The 22,698-nt window shown below is 38.4% G+C and overlaps 1 protein-coding gene across 1 annotated transcript in view; it reads right to left on the bottom strand.

Annotated features, from left to right (window-relative positions):
- LOC127447692 (partitioning defective 3 homolog B-like) overlaps window positions 1-22,698 on the bottom strand; it is a 466,221-nt gene that overhangs the window by 5,884 nt on the left and 437,639 nt on the right. Inside the window, 1 exon segment of the mRNA XM_051709699.1 lies at window positions 10,679-10,755. Within this exon segment, the coding sequence (XP_051565659.1) occupies window positions 10,679-10,755 (77 nt within the window).

The raw sequence follows: 22,698 nt of genomic DNA, 5'->3' as shown, positions 1-22,698 counted from the left end.
AATTTTGCCTTTATCTGCTTTTTGGACCTTCTGAGTTCCAGTCACCATTCACTTGCATTGAAATGACCTACAGAGCTGAAATTCTTCTAAAAATCTTAATTTGTGTTCTACAGAAGATAGAAAGTCATACACATCTGGGATGGTATGAGGGTGAGCAAATGATAAGAGAATTTCCATTTTTGGGTGAACTATCCCTTTAATAAACGTGTATGACTTGGGTAAGGTGAACCCCAAACCAGCCATATTATATAGGATTTCCTTAAAAGAGATTAGTTGAATAGTTCTTCAGACAACCCACTAGTTAATTTTAAAAATATGTAGTTTTGCACATTCCTACTGTGTATGGTGTGTGTTTGTAAATTGGCCAGTGAAAGACAAAAGCATCATTATTAGTTTTACCACACGTGATGGCTGCCTACACCTGGTTCTGCCAGCTTATTCATAGACACAAATCAAACCCAGTACATTAACACTGAATCTATCCTATTCTCAAACCTATCATTTTCTAATATAAAACAAAGCATTTACACACCTGTTCTAGTTTAGCCTTTTCTTGATGTAGAGTCCTAGAGTTTCAATGGGTCTGTAGGGACTGTAGATCACAAGAGACCTAGTGGGGTAAAGAATGTTCCACTGCGTATACGATCAACAGCTAAGGACACCAGAGGAAGTAACAGGACTGGAAATTATAACTATATTCTAGTAAGCCCCTTTCATCACTTTAAAACCCCTCATGTCTTCCCTTAAAAAAAAAAGAGCAAGTTCAGGAGGCCCGTGTTGTTTGGAACAGGCATGAAGTGGGCAGATCAGTGATCAAGACAAGGAGTTCAGAAACATTAGGCCAGTTCTTCATGGCAGTGAATTTAGTATTCAGTCTGTGAAATCCTGATTCTTCGAACTCAATGTATTACAGTGGTATGAGGCGCTATGGGCCAAATTTTCCTAATGGTTTAAAGACTCTGTGCAACTGCCTTTGGGCTTGGTTGGGAATAGTGAGACATTCCTAATTTGCAGTTACTGTATTTATAAGGTTTTGTGGACTTGACAGCTGGGAGCAGCTGTTTGGAGTTACCATGGACCTTAGTGAGAGTAGACGTGATATTTAATGATGCAAATGAAAATCAGGCTGTGAGGGATAGAAGTACAGTCTGTTCAATGTGTTGTACAGTTGCGTCAATCGCTGAGTCGATGAAACACTGAAATAGGTCTTTCAGAAAATTTACAGTGGACCAAAGAAAAAACTCCATAAAACATGCTTCATGAAAATTAGATGTGACCTTGTACCATTCACAAAGAACGCATTATTGCATTCAAAGATAAGTTTTTCAAAGGTTACTTTTAACTCACCTCTATCTTAAAAATACCATGCTAATGGCACAAGACGCGAAACAAACAAACAAACAAACAAACAAACAGTGAGATAAAATATAAATAAAATAAAATATGGATTTATTAATAGGCCTGTTTGGTATGTAATTCATAGAAGTTTTTTTCTTTCAGATGAATCGATTTGACTGGGATTCTGTTTTAATGATTTGTCTATCATTATTTATGTCATTATCCAACTTAATTGTGAAAATACATAATTACATGAAAAATATGGTTTAGTAGATGACAAAAAAAAAAAAAAGAATTATATCACATGTATTTTACATTTATTTTAAATTTCTTCACTGCTTAATGACGAAGTATTTTCACTATAGTGAATCCCACTGTATATTTGCTAGAAATGTTTCTCCAAAAGAAGAAAAACCCACACAAAATAAAAATAAATGCTGAATCAACATAAATAGAGTACACATCAATATACAAATAACAGTGAAACCTTTTACAGTGTGTTGGTCGAGTGGTCTTTTGCTCTTAAGTTATAGGCCTATGATATTTTGATCTGATGTCACTTTGGAGGTAATTGATTACTGATTCAAAACCCTTTTGGGTATTCAGCTTCTTAACAAAACTGAGCAAATCGTTACTGCATATCAGTGGATCTAAGAAACAGGTGAGCAGTTAATTCCATATTATACGATTTCTATGAATCAGAGATCAAACCACGGTACACAACCGGAACGTGGTGTCTATGCGGGGGCACGCAGTCTGGTGCTGCTCTCGAATATGCTGCCTCTACCGGTGTCCGCAACTGACTAGAGCAAAGCATAATAAGCTTGAAATATTTTTTAACAAGTACACTCGCTAAATAGAGATGGTATGTGTCAAGGGGATCGAACAAAAACCGCATAGAAGAATACAATAAATGGGATGGATTGAAAAACAAGCTTTTTTTTTTTTTTTTGGGAATCGAAGGTGCCCAATTTATCCCCTGACTGTATGCTTATAGTATGATTCTCTTTATATTATAGCCAAATGGATGTATACAGTGCTGACTTCTAAATTATTCCTCTGAGAAAATATAGCAGTATTAAAATGCTAAAAACAAAATTATCCTTCTTCACCGAATAAAAAAATGAACAGTTTATTAAAACTCTGCCTGTAGTTTTCCATCATGCAGCGAGGCGATGCAGAGACAATGATATTCTGGGACTGCGTTACCATTGCTTTCAAATGGTGATGACAGTTGGGAAGCCGCCACGTTACACTCCAAGACACCTTCACTTTCTCAGGCATCTTCATATCAGCCAAGTTCAACGAGAAAGTAAGAGACAGCTGTCGTCATTTTGGATTCCTAACTAAGTTAGGTTCTTATGAAACTCGAGGTAACAAAGTTTCCCTCCTAAAATGAAATTTCATTATCAACTAAATTACTCCTTAATGACAGAGAGCCAAAAACGAAAGAGCAATATAGGCAAAGTGTAAAATAACAAATGATAAACGCTTTTGCCAACCATCACCACAGAGGGAAGAGAGCAAAACAGAAGGTGTTCATCTCAAAGCCAGCTGCTCTGTCCTAAAACTTTCATCTTGGAACATCAACTCCAGTGTTTGATTGGTGAATGTTGTCTGGTGAACGTCTGTTGTCTTGTTTTCTGTGTTTTCCTCAAAGACTGTCATGTTCTGCTGCCTGTAAAGTTCCTCGCCTGAGGAGTTGTAGCTGACAATCATCGTTTGACACATTCATTTATCGCCTCCTGTTTTGTGAATATTGAAGATTTGGACATCCCACTCATTTGACACTGTTTTTAGCACACTATATAGTAGGGAAGTAGGCATATTCAGACACAGGGACAGTCTAAGAGACCCAATTCCGGTCATAACTAAGTTTTGACAAATTGTAGTGTGTATTTACTACATTTTGCCTTTGCACAGCAGAGTAGCTTCCTAGACAGGGGCTGCCATGAACTGAGTGCCATGTTTATAAGATCAGGTCAGAGCTTGTCCCCCATAGTGCACCTGGCTGCAAAAGTGACACTGTGGACCATATGAGAGCAGAGCTGTTTATTCAGCTGCCCTCGGGAACCGCACACCTCACCATCGCACACACAGACACATACACAAACACATGCCCTACTGACCCCTGGCAGTCATATAACACCAGTTAGGCTCCCACTGAGAGGAGGACAGGAGGACAAATCCAGGCAGGATTATTTGGTTAGAATTCCATACTTTAATGTGAGCGGAGAATCATTTTGCTTTGATTATTTGTTATAAGAGCATTCAGCTCTTATAACAAACTTCATCTGCATTTTTTAACAAGATAGGTGTCTATCCATTAGTATTGTTATTTGATGGGCTAGAATGTTATTATACAAATTGGTGGTGATATTAGACTTGAAACCCTGATTATTTTGCCTGCTATAATTGCATTTCATACAAAATTGACTGCATGGGCGATTCTTTATTTTCGCCAGTAACTGAAGCTTCGCACTGCAGATGGCTTTGACAAAAAGAGAAGTAAAAATGAGCAACTGAGCTTCCACTTTCACAACACTCAGCCTTGAGAGTGTGAAATGAATGGGCGTCTATGTGTATGTCTGAGAACTGTATGAAAGGTATACAATGGGTGCTACATGCCTACAAAGATGAGTTAGGCGGTTAAGTGGCTTCGTCCTTGTTGAGGCTGTGAAGTCTGATATAGATCTTTATATTTTGATTCTCTGGTGGGGATTCTAAATCTCAGGGTTGAGAATGCCGAGGTGCGACACCTCTTAAGAATAATACCTTGCTTTGCAAAGCAGCCAAGGGAAACGTTGCCAATGCCCAGCTATTCCAATACTTCAAGTAATTTCGGAGAGTTGAATGAGTAATGATTGACCATATTTGCTGCCGCAAGTGAAACCATCATTTAATCATTAGCTTAATATTCTCCATCTGCTACCTGCCCAGCGTGGTAATGGAAGATGGGTTTGAAAGGCAGTAAATGAGGTTTGCTCTGTAGAAGTCACGCTTGTGTGGTTGTCCTGCTATTGGACGAGAAACGGTCTGGGCAGGAGCCTGTGGTTCACAGCTTGTCGGACACCTATGAGCTCACTTGTGGGACATGCTGAACAGCAATCAGACATCAGGGGTGAAGCCATAAATTGATCATGTCTTTAACACGCCAACATCAATTTACAAACCTGATGCACCCCATAGAAGGGCGTGAATTTCTCTCTAAATCTTAGAAGACTGACGTGATTTTGTGAATGCGAGTGCAAAGGGTGAAGAATGGGAAAACACAATCATGTAAAGGAGGAAAGAAAGAAAGGAACAGAAAAAATAGAAAGTGTATTCGAGCTGAAAGTGAGAAATAGGAAGACAGGGTGAGGAGGTCCAGCCTAGCACAGATGGTGGGTGTTTGTTGCCAGGGCAACACTGAACATGCAGAACAATGAGAAATACAACATTATTTTCAGAGCCACTTATCAAATGTAACCTTCCTTCATCACAAGTTCTTTTCTGGCATCTTCAGCTTAGAAACTGACAGTTCGCTGGCTAATCTAAAAGATATGAGAACAATCCTCTGAAAATTGTACAAACTGTTTCAACAGTTTCAAACTGTCTCAAGGTTCGAGAACAGCAGATTTTAAACTTAAATTTAGACTGCAAAGACTAGGAAGTCTTCTATTGCACAATCCCCCATGTTAATGCACAACCATTTGGACAAGACAGAATAGACAATGTGACCATTGTGACTGGTCTGAAAAGGTCTGGGAATGCCCACCAGCAAAGCAAAAAAAAAAAAAAAAAGCCAATGGATTGAAGATTTTTTTGGAGAGATTTAGAGAATTGGGGTGTTTCTTAAGAAAACCTGTGTTAGTCTTAAGCCGGCGCCACACTAGCCGATTTTCAGGTGTGAGCTTTATTAACAATCGGAGGGATACGAAGCGCACATTAGCGTCTCTCAGCGGGAGGTTGTTAATCACTTGACAGTCAGGACTCCCTGTTGAGTTAATGGCTTCAAAAAAATGGCTTTGGTTCAGTTCGTATATGAACACGGCAATCGTATCAGCAAGTATGTCATATCTCTGACTGAAGAGAGCGAGATCTCAGCAAAACAGTCTGCATGTATGACACCCTCAGCCAAAATCACGTTTTTTTGTGGCGCCAGCTTTAGAGACGACATTGTAGGATAGGGTGAGGAAGAATGAGTGAGTGAGATTGATTTATGCCCCAAAGTACTCCAAGTAGCTCTTGACCAGAGTTCATAGAGATGGGCCACCATCTGTGTATTCATTAGCTAATTATCACTAGAACTGCCCAATGAAAGCTTCCACAGAATGAAACAGAACTTTGACTTGCCCAGTTAATCCAATAATCTAGAGACAGGTGGTGAACACCCCCTCTGATTGGCTGACACTTATTGAGCACATGGTGTAATAAGTGGGTGTATCAATGTACTAATGGTTATAATTAGACACACAGAGAGGAGCTACAGGGTCAAGTTGACCAGGCCAGCGTTCAGCCAACTGCTAAACCAGTGACCACAGCATAGGTCGGACACAAATTTGAAACAATTCCAGTCTGGGCTGGTGTAATAATCAAAGCCGGGGTTTGCGTACTTGGCCCAAGTTTGGCCCCTTTATGTGTCAACACAAAAGCACGCAGTACCCTAATGGATCTAGGGCAGAGAGGTGAGGAGCAATATTTTGAAGGGAAATGGCTTCGAAAGTAGTCCCTGAAGGTGTTGAGACTAAAATACATTCTGATAAGCCATTTTGGAGGACTGAAATACTAATTGAACTCAGTGATGATGCTGTAGGGCAAGTGATAAATACTTTAGTGTTTTAGTGTTCTATTATAATTTGATGATTGCCATTAAAATACAGCACCAACACTTTTAAGAGTTAATCCCCTGCAAGTGTGTTTTAGATTTCTTAATCTGGCAGAGACGCTCTGATTTGTTATCAGCTAGCTGTTTATCGTGGTCTGCGATCATGTGACAACATGCCCAGGTCTGAAGCTCAATACGCTTGCATGTGCCAGACTTGTATATCATGACACTAATGCCGCACTTACTCTAGTACTGTTTACACAGACCGCAGAGGGCAAACAGGCTGTGGACTTTACGAGCCAAAATTCACGCCTGTGCGATTACTGCTGTGCCAGTGTTTGTTTGCACTGGTCGCAGTGGCTGGTCAGGCACAATAAACATGCAAAGATAGAGCGATAGAGCATGATTGAAAATTATAGAAACAAAGGATAGACAAAAGCCACTAGGGCTCTGGTGATATAATCATATACAGTATCAATAAAATTGATTTTGATATTTTTTTCACACAATTGTTTATCAATTTTTAATCTATGTATCAATGTATTTTTTTTAGGGCTGATAACACTATGTAACGCAATTTTTGTTTCTGGGTAGTAAGTGTTATTTCCTAAATGCTTATGCCTCAAAAGTATAGAAAATGGCTATTATTCCCCACAAACTTTGCTTTTGTGACCAGGACAGTTATATTTTGATGAGAAATTTCCAATGAGAAAACGGGCGAATTTGTGTTTTTCCGTTCACATAAAGTCTGAAAAAAACAACATATGAATCCAAAATCCTTCTTTATCTGTGGTCTGACGAAGACACCAGCTTTGACCTTTGCCTCAGACAGCTTAGGGAAGAAGTCTTGAAGGTATTTGACGGCTGCCGACTCCAACTCTGACAAATTGTTTCATAAGGCCCAATTTGATGTGCAGTGGTGGCATCAGCACCTTCTGGGGGTCCACCAGTGGCTCTCACTTAACGTTGTTCCTCCCCACAGAGAACTCTGTCCACTGTGGCCAGTCCCGCCTGTGGTAGTGCGCCTTGGTGTCCCTGCTGTCCCAAAGGCAAAGATAGCAGGGAAACTTAGTAAAACCACCTTGGAGACCCATCAGGAATGCCACCATTTTGAAGTCTCCTATGACCTCCCAGCATTATACTTCAAGGTGTCCAGCAAGGTCTTGATGCTGTTGTAATCCTCTTTGAGGTGCACAGAGTGAGCCAGGGGAAGAGACGGGTACTTGTTACCATTATGGACCAGCACGGCTTTGAATATTACTTTAGAATAAATACATGTTAATTTGGATTCATATGTTGTTGTTTTTTCTTATATATATATTCTGTATATGAGATATGCTAATACATACATATATATATATATATATATATATATATATATATATATATATATATATATATATATATATATATATAATATATATATATATATATATGAAGTACTGTGCAAAAGTTTTAAGCACTTGTGAAAAATGTTACATAGTGAGGATGTCTTAAAAAATAATGACATAAATAGTTTTCATTTATCACTTAATGTCATACAAAGTCAAGTAAATATAAAAAAGCTAAATCAATATTCGGTGTGACCACCTTTGCTTTTAAAACAGCACCTTTTCTCCTAGTTACACCTGGACACAGTTTTTCTTGGTTGTTGGCAGATAGGATTTTCCAAGCTTCTTGGAGAATTCACCACAGATCTTCTATCTATTTAGGCTGTCTCAGCTGCTTCTGTCTCTTTATGTAATCTCAGACTGACACGATGATCAGTGGGGGGCATGCTATCTGTTGCAGAGCTCCCTGTTCTTCTATTTTAATATTTTCTATTTGCAAAAATAATGTTTGGGAGTCTAACATTTATATTTGTTATTGACACACTAAAGCTGAAGATATAAATAACCATCTTAAGACAAATGTTTTTGTGAAACATCTTGTGCCTAAGACTTTTGCACAGTACTGTATATAATCCAGAAAATCAAAGCATTGATTAGACAATACAAAAAGATGCTTTACAATGTGTGTGTGTATACATATACATTATATATATATATATATATATATATATATATATATATATATATATATATATATATATATATATATATACACACACACATGTACACTGGTGGCCAAAAGTTTGGAATAATGTACAGATTTTGCTCTTATGGAAAGAAATTGGTACTTTTATTCACCAAAGTGGCATTCAACTGATCACAATGTATAGTCAGGACATTAATAACATGAAAAATTACTATTAAAATTTGAAAAAACTACTTCAAAGAGTTCTCATCAAAGAATCCTTCACGTGCAGCAATGACAGCTTTGAAGATCCTTGGCATTCTAGCTATCAGTTTGTCCAGGTACTCAGGTGACATTTCATCCCACACTTCCTGTAGCACTTGTCATAGATGTGGCTGTCTTGTCGGGCACTTCTCACGTACCTTACAGTCTACCTGATCCCACAAAAGCTCAATGGGGTTAAGATCCATAACACTCTTTTCCAATTATCAATTGTCCAATGTCTGCGTTTCTTTGGCCACTCTAACCTTTTCTTTTTGTTTTTCTGTTTCAAAAGTTGCTTTTTCTTTGCAATTCTTCCCATAAGGCCTGCACCCCTGAGTCTTCTCTTTACTGTTGTACATGAAACTGGTGTTAAGCGGGTAGAATTCAATGAAGCTGTCAGCTGAGGGCATGTGAGACATCTATTTCTCAAACTAGAGACTCTGATGAACTTATCCTCTTGTTTAGTTGTACATCTGGCCTTTCACATCTCTTTCTGTCCTTGTTAGAGCCAGCTGTCCTTTGTCTTTGAAGACTGTAGTGTACACCTTTGTATGAAATCTTCAGTTTTTTGGCAATTTCAAGCACTGTATAGCCTTCATTCCTCAAAACAATGATTGACTGATGAGTTTCTAGAGAAAGCGGTTTCTTTTTTGCCATTTTTGAGCTAATATTGACCTTAAGACTTGCCAGTCTATTGCATACTGTGGCAATTAAAAAACCCACAAAGACAATGTTAAGCTTCATTTAATGAACCAAATAGCTTTCAACTGTGTTTGATATTATGGCAAGTGATTTTCTAGTACCAAATGAGCATTTAGCATGATTATTCAAGGATAAGGTGTTGGAGTGATGGCTGCTGGAAATGGGGCCTGTCTAGATTTGATCAAAAATGACTTTTTTCAAATAGTGATGGTGCTGTTTTTTACATCAGTAATGTCCTGACAATACTTTGTGATCAGCTGAATGCCACTTTGGTGAATTAAAGTACCAATTTCCTTCCAAAACAGGAAAATCTGTACATTATTCCAAACTTTTGGTCCCTAAAGTCACCTCAAACCAATTTCCTTCCAAAACAGAAAAATCTGTACATTATTCCAAACTTTTGGTCCCTAAAGTCACCTCAAACCAATTTCCTTCCAAAACAGGAAAATCTGTACATTATTCCAAACTTTTGGTCCCTAAAGTCACCTCAAACTGGCAGCAGCAGTGTTTCTTCTTGTTTTGTAAATGTTTCTAGACTTCATATATTTGTAATGATCTCTTGATATTCAGCGGAAAAGTAAATCATGCAGTATTTCTCATGAAAAGTAAATCATGCTTACTCTCTCCAAGCTTTACGCATTGGCTGTTCCTGGCAAACGGCACTCATTGATCTGCACAAGTTTCAGGGTTAAGCAAGAACCCAGGATAAAACTCCGAGCTGACCAAGAGGGTTTATAGCAAGCGTCTTGAAATCGCTAAACCCGATATAAACTGGTTTTGTCAACATGAAACTTACTCTGAACTATGAGTTTGTTCAACTAGCTTCTTGAATCAGGCCTCTTATCTTGTGCTCTCTGCTGTGGTTTGTTGTCTGTGCAGCTGTGCGTTGCCTGTAGAGCTTGAGTTGTGCATACTGTGCCCTGCTGACTGAGACTATTAAAAACATGATGGTCATACGTCAAGCTTGAATTACTCCAATGATAGGAAAATACCTTATTACAGGTCGGGGGTATTATAATTGCAATAATATTTTAATGCATTATTTTTATCTAATTAATCACACTGAATTAATGCATATATTGACAGCCCTATTTTTTTTTTTTTTTATTCAGTTAGTTGCAATGTATTGACCATGCATTAAACGTGACAATGTATGTATCTAATCTTGAGGTTGTTGGCAATACCCAGCCCTAGAACACTTTGAGGACTAGACCAAACGAGCTGAAACTTTAGGCGGCTCCAGAAATGTGCTCTGTGATCAGGTTACAGAGTTATGACCGCATGGCCGCCTCCCTGGAGAGGATCAGGTGAATTCCCAGGATAGGAGGGCCTCAGAAGGCAGACACTCCAGATTTAATTATATGCTTTAAAGAGGATTATTCAGCTACGCATGAGACAGAGACAGATGACTACTTGCTCTACCCCTCTTTTCTCATTTTCGTTCTCTTCCTTTTCATCTTCTCCTTTTCCATTTTTTCTCTATGCCTTCATCCATCCATCTCTTTCTTATTTGGCACAGAGGATGGAGGATTGACGGCTAGATGCTCTTACCTGGGCAAGGAGGCATATTGTCGCTCCACATCCTCATATCGGGGTGTCAGTCTGGGGTCAGGGTTTCTCACTGGCATCTGGTAAAGGGCAAGAAGAGAGCACAATGAAACAGAGCTTGGGGGGTGGGAGGGGGGGGGGACAGGGGTTGATGTCTTGACACCAAACAAAACTGGACTGCAATACACAGATTCCCACACCTTTTGACAACATGTTTATCCATGTTTTTTTTTTTTTTTTTGGTTGTGATTACTAAACAACATTTTACATATTGCACTGGCTGGCCGAATATTTTACAGCTAAGACAATAAAAAAATTACAAGAAAGGATATTTACACTGATCAGCCACAACATTAAAACCAATGACAGGTCAAGTGAATAACATCGATTATCTCATTACAATGGCACCTGTCAAGGGGTGGGATATATTAGGCAGCAAGTGAACAGTCAGAATTTCATGTGTTGGAAGCAGGAAAAATGGGCAAGCATAAGGATCTGAGGGACTTTGACATGGGCTAAATTGTGATGGCTAGACGACTGGGTCAGAGCATCTCCAAAATGGCAGGTCTTGTGGGGTGTTCCTGGTATGCAGTGGTGAGTACCTACCAAAAGTAGTCCTGGCGACAGGGTCATGGGCACCCAAGGCTCATTGATGCACGTGGGGAGCGAAGGCTAGCCCATCTGGTCCGATCCCAAAGATGAGCTACTGTAGCTCAAACTGCTGAAAAATGTAATGCTGGCCATGATAGAAAGGTGTCAGAACACACAGTGCATTGCAGCTTGCTGCGTATGGGCTGCGTAGCAGCAGACCAGTCAAAGTGCCCATACTGACCACTCTCCAGCGCCGAAAGCACCTACAATGGGCACGTGAGCATCAGAACTGGACCATGGAGCAATGGAAGAAGTTGGCCTGGTCTGATGAATCATGTTTCCCTTTAGATCATGTGGACGGCCGGGTTTGTGTGTGTGTTGTTTACCTTGGGAATAGATGTCAGCAGGATGCACTATGGGAAGAAGGCAGGCTGGCGGAGGCAGTGTGATCCTCTGGGCATAAATGTGGATGTTACTTTGACACATACCACCTACCTAAAGATTGTTGCAGACCACATACACACCTTCATGGCAACGGTATTCCCTGATGGCAGTGGCCTCTTTCTGCAGGATAATGCACCCTGCCACACTGCAAAAATTGTTCAGGAATGGTTTGAGGAACATGACAAGGAGATCAAGGTGTTGACTTGGCCTCCAAACTCCCCAGATCTCAATCTGATTGAGCATCTATGGGATGTGCTGGACCAACAAGTCCAATCCATGGAGGTCCCACCTCGCAACTTACAGGACTTGAAGGATCTGCTGCTGATGTCTTGGTGCCAAATCACAGCACACCTTCAGAGGTGCTGTGAAGTCCATGCCTTGAAGGCTCAGAGCTGTTTTGGCGGCACAAGGGGGACCTACACGATATTAGGCAGGTGGTTTTAATGTTGTGGCTGATCAGTGTATGTATATATATATATATATATATATATATATATATATATATATATATATATATATATATACATATACATATATATATATACACAGCTCTGGAAAAAATTAAGAGACCACTGCAAAATTATAGGTTTCTCTGGATTTACTAATTATAGGTATGTGTTTGAGTAAAATTACATTTTTTGTTTTATTCTATAAAGTACTGGCAACATTTATCCCAAATTTCAAATAAAAATATTGTCATTTAGAGCATTTATTTACAGAAAATAACAACCATCAAAATAAAAAAGATGCAGTGTTTTCAGATCTCGAATAATGCAAAGAAAACAAGTTCATATTCATTTTTAAACAACAAAATACTAATGTTTTAACTTAGGAAGAGTTCAGAAATCAATATTTGGTGGAATAACCCTGATTTTCAATCACAGCTTTCATGTGTCTTGGCATGCTCTCTACCAGTCTTTCACATTGCTGTTGGGTGACTTTATGCCACTCCTGGCGCAAAAATTCAAGAAGCTCAGCTTTGTTTGATGGCTTGTGGCCATCCATATTCCTCTTGATCACATTCCAGATGTTTTCAATGGGGTTCAGGTCTGGAGATTGAGCTGGCCATGACAGGGTCTTGATCTGGTGGTCCTCCATCCACACCTTGATTGACCTGGCTGTGTGGCATGGACCATTGTCATGCTGGAAAAAAAAAATCCTCAGGGTTGAAGAACATTGTCAGAGCAGAAGGAAACAAGTTTTCTTCCAGGATAACCTTGTTTGTGGCTTGATTCATGCGTCCTTTACAAAGACGAATCTGCCCGATTCCAGCCTTGCTGAAGCACCCCCAGACCATCAATAATCCTCCACCTGGTTGTCTAATGGTTAGCAAGGGTGGAATCAGCAAGACTGGAACTGGGAAGATTCGTCATCGTGACGGAGCCATCAAACAAAGCCAAACTGCTTGAATTTTTGCGCCAGGAGTGGCATAAATTCACCTAACAGCAATGTGAAATACTGGCAGAGAGCATGCCAAGACGCATGAAAGCTGTGATTGAAAATATAATTTTAAATATATAATATATATTCTATTTCTATAACAAGAAACAATTATATTCACTATTTAAAAAAAAAAAAAAAAAAAAAAAAAAGATATTTCCAGGTTTTCCATGACCGTGAAAGCCCTGAATAAAGTTACTGAAATTAAGGTTTTATTAAGATGGAATATATAAAAACAAGTCAAGTTTATTTGTATAGTGCTTTTCATAATACATATAGTTTCAAAGCAGCTTAACAAAAAACTGCAACCTAGTCTCATAGATTGAACAGTAGGGTACAACGCTAGGGTACAATAGGGTAAAGGCTCCAAGGGGTAAAAAGCTCCTTTGATTTTATTTTCACCCAAAACACTAAATAGCATCAAAAACTACCACAGCACTTTCCTAAACACCTGTTTGACACTATCCACTGCAAAATTTTCCTAATCCATGAGATATTTGCGTGTAATGTCTAAAGTTTAATTTTGAGGTCATTTAATCTAATATTTAATAATTTTTTAAATGTTGCAAATTTATGTAGCTAAAGAAAATCCCTGAAATTAAAACATTTCTTTTGAGACAAACCACTTATTTATCATTTTCAGTTTGGTTTATGGTCATTGAATCGGAGGGCCTGGGTAGCTCAGCGAGTACTGACGCTGACTACCAACCCTGGAGTCATGAGTTCATGAGTGTGGAGTGGTGGTGGCGTAGTGAGCTAAAGCACATAAGTGGTAATCAGTAGGTTGCTGGTTCAATCCACACAGTCACCACCATTGTGTCCTTGAGCAAGGCACTTAACTCCAGGTTGCTCCAGGGGGATTGTCCCTGTAATAAGGGCACAAATGCATAAATGTAAATGTAAATGAGTTCAAATCCAGGGTGTGCGGAGTGACTTCAGCCAGGTCTCCTAAGCAACCAAATTGGCCCGGTTGCTAGGAAGGCTAGAGTCACATTTGGTAACCTCCTTGTGGTCGCAATTAGTGGTTCTCGCTCTCAATGGTGCACGAGGTAAGTTGTGCGTGAATCGCGGAGTGTAGCATGAGCCTCCACATGTGGAGTCTCTGCGGTGTCATGCAATATGAGCCACATGATAAGATCCGTGAACTGACTGTCTCAGAAACGGAGGCAACTGAGACTTGTCCTCCACCACCCGGATTGAGGTGATTAACCGCGCCACCACGAGGACCTACTAAGTAGTGGGAATTGGGCATTACAAATATGGGAGAAAAGGGGATAATAATCAAAAAATAAAAAAGGGTAATTGAATCAAACATTTTCCAATAACTGTAAGGATGGTTTTTGGGCTAAAGGCCCCTATAAAACACATTGTTTTTCTGAAGTGGGGTGAATAGATTTGTTATGAAAATTTTTCAAAGTGGGCTCACATTGACTCATCCAATCATAATAGAGATTCGTTTGTTTATAGAATACTTGAGATGTAATAAAATTCCAAATGTGTTTGAAATGAACAGGAAATGACTGACTTTTTTTCTGAAGTGTTTATTTTGAGTAAGCATCATCTTAATTTATTACTTAAAAAAAGCATCTTGCTGTCTCAAAATTATTTGCATAAAATTGTGCCCTATAACTATTGCCCCAGTATCTACACAATATCACTTTAAACCCCTTATGGGCCTTTTTCCCCAAGTGTGTGGGAGCCTTTTACCCCAAGTGAGGGAGACTTTTACCCCAAGTGTGGTGTAAAAGGCTCCCTGGCCACCTTTTTTTCTTCCAAAAACTAAATTTTAATCGAAACAGATAAACTTCTGTTATTATTTATTTTCACACAAATTATGTTGCTCAATCAATATTCAATAAAAATAAATAATTTTTTTTGACCTTGATACACTTTGTGACCTGAAAAAACTACATTTCCTTAAGGGGTTCCTTTAGCCCTGCTGTTCCCAACTATAACTACATTTTTGCAAACTGATTTATAAGTGTCGCTTTCCACATTTTGCTGCAGTTTCCTTGTGAAATTAACATTAGAGGCACTACAACAACTGTGCGTTTTATTAACTTTCACACAAATCGAGGTTTATAGTAGATTAGTGTCACTGAATGGCTGGATGTCTGAGTGGTGTCTGGAGAATAGCATAGGATTTATAGACAATTGGAAGAGTTTTTGGGGTAGACCTGACCTGCTAAAGAGAGATGGACTCCATCCCTCCAGGGAAGGTGCCGCTCTCCTCTCTAGTAATTTGGCTCATAGTCTTAATAGTGATAGTATTTGACTAACTGGGGCCCAGGTCAGCAAGCAGACAAACTGGCTAATCCGAACGTCTGCTAGCTGCCTTGAGACGTCACCCAGGTCACATAAACTACAACACATAGACACTGTATCACCTAGATATCATATAGAGACTGTGTCTGTTCCCCGAACTACCAAACACAAAATTCTCACTTAATCATTAAGAAAAAAAAATATTGTCAAACTTGAAAAAAAAAAAAATAATAATAATTTGAAGATAAACATCATATAAAGGTAGGGCTACTAAACATTAGACCTCTTTCAACCAAAGCACTAACTGTAAATTAAATTATTACAGATCAAACTTTGGATGTGCAATGTTTGACTGAAACCTGGCTTAAACCAGATGAATATATTCGTTTAAATTAATCTATTCCCCAAGGTTATTGTTATAAAAATGAGCCTCATCTGAAGAGTCGAGGAGGAGGTGTTGCTACAATTTACAGTGACGTTTTTGGTGTTACTCAGAGGACAGGATATAAGTTTAAGTCTTTTGAACTAATAATGCTTAATGTAACACTGTCAGATATAAATAAATAATCTCTGCCGTCTTTTGCCCTTGGTGTATATAGATCACCTGGGCCTTATTCTGATTTCCTTGGTGAATTAGCACATTTTCTATCAGATCTAGTAGTTACTGTAGATAGAGCTTTAATTGTTGGTGACTTCAACATTCACATAGATAATGAAAATGACACATTGGGATTAGCATTCATCGATATTCTCAACTCGCTTGGAGTCAGACAAAATGTGACAGGACCAACTCATTGCAATAATCATACACTAGATTTAATTCTGTCATATGAAGTTGATGTTGATACTATAGAAATTCTACCGCAGAGCGATGAGGTCTCAGATCATTACCTCGTCTCTTGTATGCTACGATCAGCTAATGTCACTCAATCTACACCACGCTATTGTTCAGGTAGAACAATTCTTTCGACCACTAAAGATAGCTTCACTAATAATCTTCCAGATCTATCTCATGCACTCAGTAAACCCCAAAGTCTAGAAGAACTTGATGAAATAACAGAAAATATAAATGCAGTCATCTCTAACACTCTTGATAGTGTTGCCCCCCTTCAATTAAAGAAAATTAAAGAAAAAGTCCCCACACCATGGTACAATGATCACACTCATGCTCTCAAGAGAGCAGCTCAGAAAATGGAGTGCAAGTGGAAGAATACACACTTAGAGGTATTTCGAGGTGCATGGAAGGATAGTGTCTGTAGCTACAGACAGGCACTAAAAGCTGCCAGGTCAGCATATTTTAGCAAACTCAGAAAATGACCACAACAATCCTAGGTGTTTATTCAGTACTGTGGCTAAATTGGTTAGGAATAAAGCCTCAACGGAACCAGATATTCCGTTGCAGCACAATAGTAATGACTTCATGAATTTCTTTACTGATAAAATGTAAATAATCAGATATAAAATTGGAATTATGCAATCATCTGTCACAGTACCTCAGAAAACAGTGTCTCAATTTTCCACATGTGAAACTTCAATCCTTTGCTGTCATAGGTCATGAAGTGCTAACAAAACTTATCAAAACATCAAAAGCCACAACATGTATTTTAGATCCAATACCAACTAAGCTCTTAAAAGAGGTATTCCTTGTAATCTCAGAACCTTTTCTTAATATTATTAACTCCTCACTATCCTTAGGACATGTCCCAAGAAACTTTAAAATGGCAGTTATCAACCGATAATTAAGAAGCCACAACTTGATCCTGGAGAATTGGCTAATTATAGACCGATTTCAAATCTCCCGTTTACATTGAAAATACTGGAAAAGGTTGTGTACTCCCAATTATGTTCATTTCAACAGAGAAATAGTATATATGAACATATCCAGTCAGGATTTAGGCCACACGTACAGAGACTTCACTTATCAGAATTACAAATGACTTGCTCATATCATCTGATCGTGGCTGCATTTCTCTTCTAGTGCTTTTAGATCTAATTGCTGCCTTCGACACGATAGATCACGATATTCTCTTGAATAAGCTAGAGAATTACGTTGGCATTTGTGGACTTGCATTAGCATGGTTTAGGTCCTATTTAGCAGACCGCTACCACTTTGTCTGTGTAGACGAGGAATTGTCAAATAAAAGAAATGTAAGTATGGAGTGCCACAGGGATCAGATTTAGGGCCTCTGCTTTTCTCCTTATATATGCTTCCCCTGGGAGATATTATCAGGAAACATGGAATAAGTTTCCATAGTTATGCCGACGATACCCAACTTTATATTTCTTCGAAACCCAACAAAATTTCACAATTCTCCAAATTAGCAGAGTGTATCAATGAGATCAAAGATTGGATGGCCAGAAATTTCCTTCTACTCAATTCCGACAAAACAGAGGTACTAGTTATTGGACCAAATACCTCTAAAAAATAAGCAGCTAAAATATAATTTGACTCTTGATGGATGTACTGTTACATTGTCTTCAACAGTGAAGAACTTGAAACCAATATGTCATTTGAACATCAAATTTCCTATGTTTGTAGAACAGCATTTTTCCACCTAAGAAATATTGCTAAGTTACGACACATGCTCTCTGTTGCTGATGACGAAAAATGAATTCATGCTTTCATGATCTCAAGACTAGATTACTGTAATGCATTACTAGGAGGATGTCCAGCATGTTCAATAAATGAACTTCAATTGGTTCAAAATGCAGCAGCCAGAGTGCTGACTAGAACCAAGAAATATGATCATATTAGCCCAATTTTATCATTGTTACATTGGCTACCTGTTAAATTTCGTATTAATTTAAAAATTCTGTTAACTACATACAAAGCTTTGAATGGTCTAGCTCCACAGTACTTAAGTGACTTTCTACCATGCAATATTCCATCATGTTCATTACGATCGCAAAACTCTTGCCTGTTAATAGTTCCCAGAATATCAAAATCCACAAAAGGAGGTAGATTCTTTTCCTGTTTGGCTTCTAAACTATGGAATAGTCTCCTTAACACTGTTCGAGATGCAGACATACTCACTGAGTTTAAGTCTAGACTAAAGACTCATCTATTTAGCCAGCCATACACCTAATTTATTCTTCACCACACAATTAGGCTGCTTTAGATATGTCTGCCAGAATCTGAAACACTGATCATGATCTATAATGATCATCTGAATGGCACCTATGCTAATATTATTCTATTTGTTTCCATGTCTCAACACCAGAACCGGCTGGATCCAGCTCAATTCCTGCTTGGTATCGGATTCCACTGCTATGTGTCTCTGAGTGATGACGACAAAATGCAGCCGGTGGCAGCCAGACAACACTTCAGTCTATTACGATGGACCTCAGAGGATCAACTGATGCCAACTCCAACTATAAGACATGGGATACTTCATATGCCATTGCCTGAACCTTGTATTTAGGATAGACCTCACCGAAATTACCGGCCGGTTGAAATGCGATGCACCTCACTGATCTTGGCCTGCATCACCTTGGTCCAATGATGGACTACACTCTTAAAATGGAATACATAGACTATCAATAAATTGCCAATAAAAGCCTTCATCAGCCAACTAACAAAGGACAATGCATCTTATATGAACTTCTGCAGTTAATCCAGGATGAACTTCAAAGACATTAGTCATTAATCTTACAGTTCTTACAAAATCTTTGTTTAAACACTGGCCCTTAACACTTACATAGTTTAATAATTTTAAACCATGACTAGCACTGCACATAAATAATTAATTTTGGCATTATATTCATGCTGTTAGCCAGAGGGGAACTGGTCCGGACAGTGAGCCTTGTTTCTCCCTAGGTTATTTTTCTCCAATAACCAACATCTTGTGGAGTTTTGTGTTTATCATTAGAAAAGAAAGTTTAAGGTGACAGGGAACTGTTGAGGAGAGGCTGAGAGAATACATGCTTTAGAGGTAAATAAATGAACGTTCCACAGGATACTGGATCGGCTCAAGTTTTGTGAGGTTAGTTTATTACATCTGTTTAAACAAGATATGTGCATATATGCAGACAGTATATTATATTAGTTTTATTGATATTTGCCTTTTTATCATTAGACAAGGCAGTTAAAAGTTACAGGGAACTGTTGAGGAGAGAGAGGGACAATGAAACAGGCGAGCACTTTAACATAATGACCTCAAACACGTCTGCCGTGGCTCTGATATGCGGACTGTTTAAATGACACTGTGTTGCACACCGGTCTATTATTGTAGTAATACGATGGCATGTGACAACAAAACGAACCATGACTGGTCGTTTACATGTCTCAGACACTTCATATGCAATCAGATGATTCTCAGCACCCTCAAGAAACAAATCAGCCAAAGGGAAAATGTATCGTCCGATGCCGATAATTAAAAAATTCTGAATATCAGCCGATTTACTATACATGATATCTTAACAAGCTCTGCTAGAATACATTTTAAATAACTGGCCTATCACTATGTTAGATTAAACAGACATGACTCTGGCCCATCACTCTCACCCTCCGCATTAATCACAGAGTTGCATTCCCCCTGAAATACCTGCTGTGTCCTGTAATCAAGCCATGAAAGGCAGTGTGAGTTGCTCACAAAGGCTGCTTATTGGGGATTTGGTATTGTAAGTCATGGGGAGGGAGTAAAAGCCAGATCCCAGATTATGTTTCTGAAAACAGGATGGAGCCTAGCAGTCCTCCAAACCTCCTGCACTAAGCCTGACTCAGGCCCAAGGAAGAGCCAGATTAACTGTGAGCATTACATAAACCAGATGAGCAATCTCTAGAAAGAATTGCTAAACCTCTCCTCATTCAGCACTCAGATTTGGGAGTATCTCCCATTTCCTTTGCTCACACCATTTCCAATTATGCTGTTTACACAGCTAAACATAACTTTAAGCAGTGTTTTTGTCTTGTGTTGTCCTTTAAAGAAGAGAAATTTACTAGAGAAGCAAAACTGCCCAAGATATTACGACCATTTTTTTCTTGTTTCAGCTTAAACCTCACCACATTTTGTTTGCTTAAAGGGATAGTTTATACAAAAAGGAAAATTCTCTCATCATTTACTCACCCTCATGCCATCCCAGATGTGTATGACTTTCTTTCTTCAGCAAAACACAAACAAAGATTTTTAAAAGAATATTTCAGCTCTGTTCGTCCACACAATGCAAGTGAATGGTGACCAGAAATTTGAAGGCACAAAAGGCAGCACAAAAGCAACCCTCCGACTCCAGTGGTTTAATCCATATCTTCTGAAGTGATATGATAGGCATTGGTGAGAAAAATATAAATATTTAATCCTTTTTAAACTGTAAATCTAAACTATCACTTCCACATTCTTTTGTGGAGGTGACTTTTCTCTTTCACATTCAGCCACCTACTGGTTGGGGCTGGTCAAAGGTGGAGATTGATTGTTTTCATATCGCTTCAGAAGACATGGATTTAACCACTGGAGACATATGGATTAATTTTATGCCTCCTTTATATAATTTTTGGACCTTCTGAGTTCTGGTCACCATTCACTTGCATTGTTTGGACCTACAGAGATAAAATATTCTTCAGAAAATCTTCATTTGTGTTCTGCAGAAGAAAGAAAGTAATTCACATCTGGGATGGCAAGAGGGAGAGTAAATGATAAGAGAATTTTCATTTTTGGTTGAACTATCCCTTTAAGAAAAAAAATAAAATAAAAAATATTTGATAATTCAAGAAATATTCTCAGAAAACAAGAATTGCGATTATCTTCTGAAAGTCTTCTTCTGCTTCTTGTTTTAAGAATGTTAGATATTGCAACTGAAACACAAGAAAACAAAAATACTGATTCGGTAAGTTCTTTTTGGCAGTGTAGAGCCCATTTAAGACATTCAGAAGTAGCACTTTCATTTGGAGAAACTTTCCTCCTCCATTTGTCTCATGTTTCAAGTTTTTCTCGCCATCTTCTTGTCCCTCTTCACCCAAGAAAGCAAAAAAATGACAGGCTTGGGACTGGGAGAATTGTACCCTGACACATATAGGCAACTTAATAAATTATAAATACTGACATATAATCCATGAAAAAATTATTCCAGTAGATTTAACAGGGCCTGACAGATGAAGGCTAGGGCCATTATGGAAAACTGCCGCTTTTCCGAGGGCAATATGTGTGAAATTGTGTCATCTGTCTCAATGAGCTGATTTTAAATACACGGCTCGCCGTGCCACCACCTCTCTCTCCACCGTTCTCATAATGGCTGCCCTCCTGCCTGCATATTAGCCACATTTTTCCTCTCCATCTCTCAAAACTGAAATGTCTTCAGGGCTTCAATATATAAGATGAGAGGACAGGCACATATTACTTGGAAAAAAAAAGGCCACTTGAGAAAGGGGCCAGAGATCGACGAGCAAAGAAGGAAGTGCGAATGAAAGAAGGAGAATGGAAGAGGAAATAAACTGTGCCCGAATATGTGCACTTCACTGCTACATATCTGCTGCAAAAGCAGTATCTCAATTTAGTATGATGTCAATCCTCAATATTCATAATAAAGCAGGTAAACATTACCCAAATGGTATACTGCATCTGTTGAGACTCTGCAACCAGTTGACACTTTGCTAGTGCATAAGGCCAAAGGAGCTGAGGAGATGTCAGGTAATAAAAAATAAAAAAAATATGTCAGAGAATTCTGAGCAGGCAGCTCTTTTCAAGTGTAAGTGGTATAGGTACCAAGAAAGTTTTCCTTGTGATTAAATTATACTAACAACATCCGAGTAAATTAATTTCACTGTTATTGTTAAAATGCCAAAACTGCAAAAAATATTCTTACTTAGTCTTGTTTTCCAGTAAAAGAATCTCAACAATCTTGAGAAGCAAACTGACAATATTTTAAGTCTTGTTTTCAGAAAAAATAATAAATAATTTAATAATTATAAATAAACAACATTTTTTTTGTGAGGTTTATATTTAAATAAGAAAAAAATACTATATGCCAGTGGGGTAAGAAAAATAAACTTACTTAAATGGAAAGCAAGTTTATTTAATATATTATGTTCTTTTACATTTCTCAAGTTGATGTATCTGCTTTAGAGCCCGACCGATATGGGATTTTTGAGACTGACACCGATTTTTAGAGGAGGAAAATTCACCGATTACCGATATTGTGGCCGATATAGTACATTTTTGAGCTGGAATAAATACAGATATGACTATGCGAAGGTACTCAGAAGGCTGATTTCTTAAACAAATATTTTTATCAAAGAATATTTGACATTATTATTATACATTGTCAACAAATTCAAGAAATGAACACTGAGA

The sequence above is a fragment of the Myxocyprinus asiaticus genome, chromosome 11 (assembly GCF_019703515.2).
Source record: "Myxocyprinus asiaticus isolate MX2 ecotype Aquarium Trade chromosome 11, UBuf_Myxa_2, whole genome shotgun sequence".
NCBI lineage: Eukaryota > Metazoa > Chordata > Actinopteri > Cypriniformes > Catostomidae > Myxocyprinus > Myxocyprinus asiaticus.
Note: the sequence above shows the minus strand (reverse complement) of the source record. Positions and strands in the feature narration are given on the sequence as shown.